At 37.0% G+C, this 2,343-nt stretch overlaps 1 protein-coding gene across 1 annotated transcript; it reads left to right on the top strand.

Moving 5' to 3' along the window:
* The first annotated feature begins 563 nt into the window (after positions 1-563).
* LOC124169539 lies at positions 564-1,827 on the top strand. The gene is made up of 3 exons (XM_046548177.1): positions 564-759; positions 843-1,241; positions 1,607-1,827. Exons 1-3 carry the CDS (start codon positions 564-566, stop codon positions 1,825-1,827), a joined length of 816 nt encoding a protein of 271 aa, XP_046404133.1.
* Positions 1,828-2,343: the final 516 nt, after the last annotated feature.

Genomic DNA, 2,343 nt, shown 5'->3' on the forward strand with positions numbered 1-2,343 from the left:
TTTATTTAGCTTCATTCGCTTTATCTTGCACCTGATAACAAAACAAAAACTGTTGTTTACCAGAAGGCGCTTGACGCAAGACATTAAACCCGAATGTGTAGGGCACACCGTGGTGCGTTTACGCATGCAGCACGTTTACGCAGTGCATTTTTTCCAAACAGAGATACTATAACTGGCGCGCCTAAAGTCATTTGATACGAATGCTGCTTCATAGGGGCTTTTCTTACACTATTTTGAGCATCAGTCAAGCGTCGGTCTAGCGTTGCGTTAACCTGCCCCGTGAACGAGCCAAGTATACGCTACGGACTTAGACCTAAAAACATTTTTTTACGGTTAATAACACAAATAGCCAACAACTGAATGCGTATTATTTTTATTTCATCAATATTTGCTCATTTAATTTATAATAAATCAAATATTATTAAAACGATACAGCCGCTCTTTATTTATAAATGGTGCAACTAAACTATAAGTTCATTGAATGTTAGGCGGTACGAAGTTCGCCGGGTCAGCTAGTATTTTAATAAAAATAATAATAATTTCAGTTTGCTGTGGTGAAATTTATGGAGGAGGATAATTGTGAAGTTATTCCATCGAAATGGATAGTAACTGATGGACCACTGCCACCAGCCAGCTCAAGGGCACAAGTGCTGTGGCCTCCTGCAGCTACAAAATTTTCAGTATCAAAGGCTATTGTTCGCCTAGCTGACCCTCTGCCAACCTGGGATAAGCATGACATATGTGTTATGCGATATTATGGTATTTTCCTATATTCTTAACCTGTTAATTTCCTTTGTCTTAAACTGTAGTTAATTTTTAAAACTTTTATTGTTGATTTTTAGATGACTATTCAAAAGCTCACCTTGTAGCTAAGCAAGCTGAAGAAACTTCAAATTTGGACACAGATTTGGACATGAGAAAAAGAAAGAGGAAACCAAACAGGAGGTTCTTGAGTGACAGAGATGTATCACCAAGTAAAGGGTGGAAGCGGATTTCTGTTTGCCATAACATGGATGACTCTGATGATTCAGATGAGGTGCGAAATACCTCAAGACCTAAACATAAAATTCCTTCTCCTCCACCCATTCATCCATCTATTACTGGACAAACGACGTTCAGTGACTGCCCAACCTCATCACCTCATCGACTAACCTCCTCCGATTCACTTATTTTATCGGAGGATGAGAAGACAACTGAGGAGAAGCGACCGAAGAGAGAAAGCATTGATAACTACAGATCTGGTAAGCTATGCTGAATATTTTACGCACTGTTTGTAGCTGCTTATAGTGTGTTACTTTGATTTCATTCTTAAACTTTGGCTAAGCCTTTTCTTGACTTGTCTAAGAATATTTGTTGCACTTAGGGAGGACCTAATGATTTATTTTTTATGTTGCTTGGCCATAAAAAGTAGGTAATAACGTACTGTCAAGTAAAAATTTTGTTAGGCTTGTTAATGAACTAGAAATATACTATCTAAATTAGTCATAAACAATCAGAATAGAAGGGTAATCCTAGAACATGTACCATTTGCTTTTTAGCTTTGGCCTTATGGACTTTGTCTATTGATAGTCTGTGTGACATGATATGCAATTTAAATATTTTTCAGAAATGAATGTCCTGAGTAAATTGGTCGCAGAGCTAAGCAGCAAACTAGATGTGATAATAATGAATCATGAAATGCTGATGACCGAATTGATGCCAGGGAAGAAAAGGTTATTAAGACCCAATGGCCTCCCATCACTGCCTCTCAAAAGTGTTTCCGCTATAATGGAATTTGAAAGATTCCTTGGCAGCGAGGAAAGCATGATATCCTTTGTAAGTATTTAGCATGTAGATATTATAATAAATTAATATTTTCATTCTTTTTTTCTGAAATATTTTAACATTAATAGGGCTATTCTTTAATCGTGATCTCCAGTAGATTTATTGAAATGCTCTTTAGCTGCTTAATATTTCTCTCTCCTCTTGATCAGGTTGATTACATTAGTACTTATGCCGGTACAGCAGATGAGGCAAAAGCAACAGTGAGAATGTAAAAAATTTTTTTTTACTAATGAAGCAGCCAAGAATTAAACTGGCAAGGGACAGCTCCCAAGAAATCATTCAAGGAGTTGAGAATTTGTGAAGCGGTTTTAGGTAGGTGGATATGTCAATTGCAATGTATGGCCACATGTACCAGACATAAACTTATGATCATAGTTAGGAAAATTACCAAGAATGTTCCTGTGCACCTTTTCTTGCAATTCAATGGGGACTGGACTTATATTTGATGTGTTAGAGTGGGTCAATTCATTGCATTCTTGCACAACTACCCATTCTTGCATACTGTTTCATTTTCCCATT

Source organism: Ischnura elegans, chromosome 12 (assembly GCF_921293095.1).
Source record: "Ischnura elegans chromosome 12, ioIscEleg1.1, whole genome shotgun sequence".
NCBI lineage: Eukaryota > Metazoa > Arthropoda > Insecta > Odonata > Coenagrionidae > Ischnura > Ischnura elegans.

Excerpts from the sequence above, each read along its gene's own strand:
- LOC124169539 (XM_046548177.1), top strand. The coding sequence starts at position 564 with ATGGAGGAGGATAATTGTGAAGTTATTCCATCGAAATGGATAGTAACT. Across the intron at positions 760-842 it reads ATGTGTTATGCGATATTATG|ATGACTATTCAAAAGCTCAC; the intron begins GTATTTTCCTAT and ends GTTGATTTTTAG. Across the intron at positions 1,242-1,606 it reads CATTGATAACTACAGATCTG|AAATGAATGTCCTGAGTAAA; the intron begins GTAAGCTATGCT and ends AATATTTTTCAG.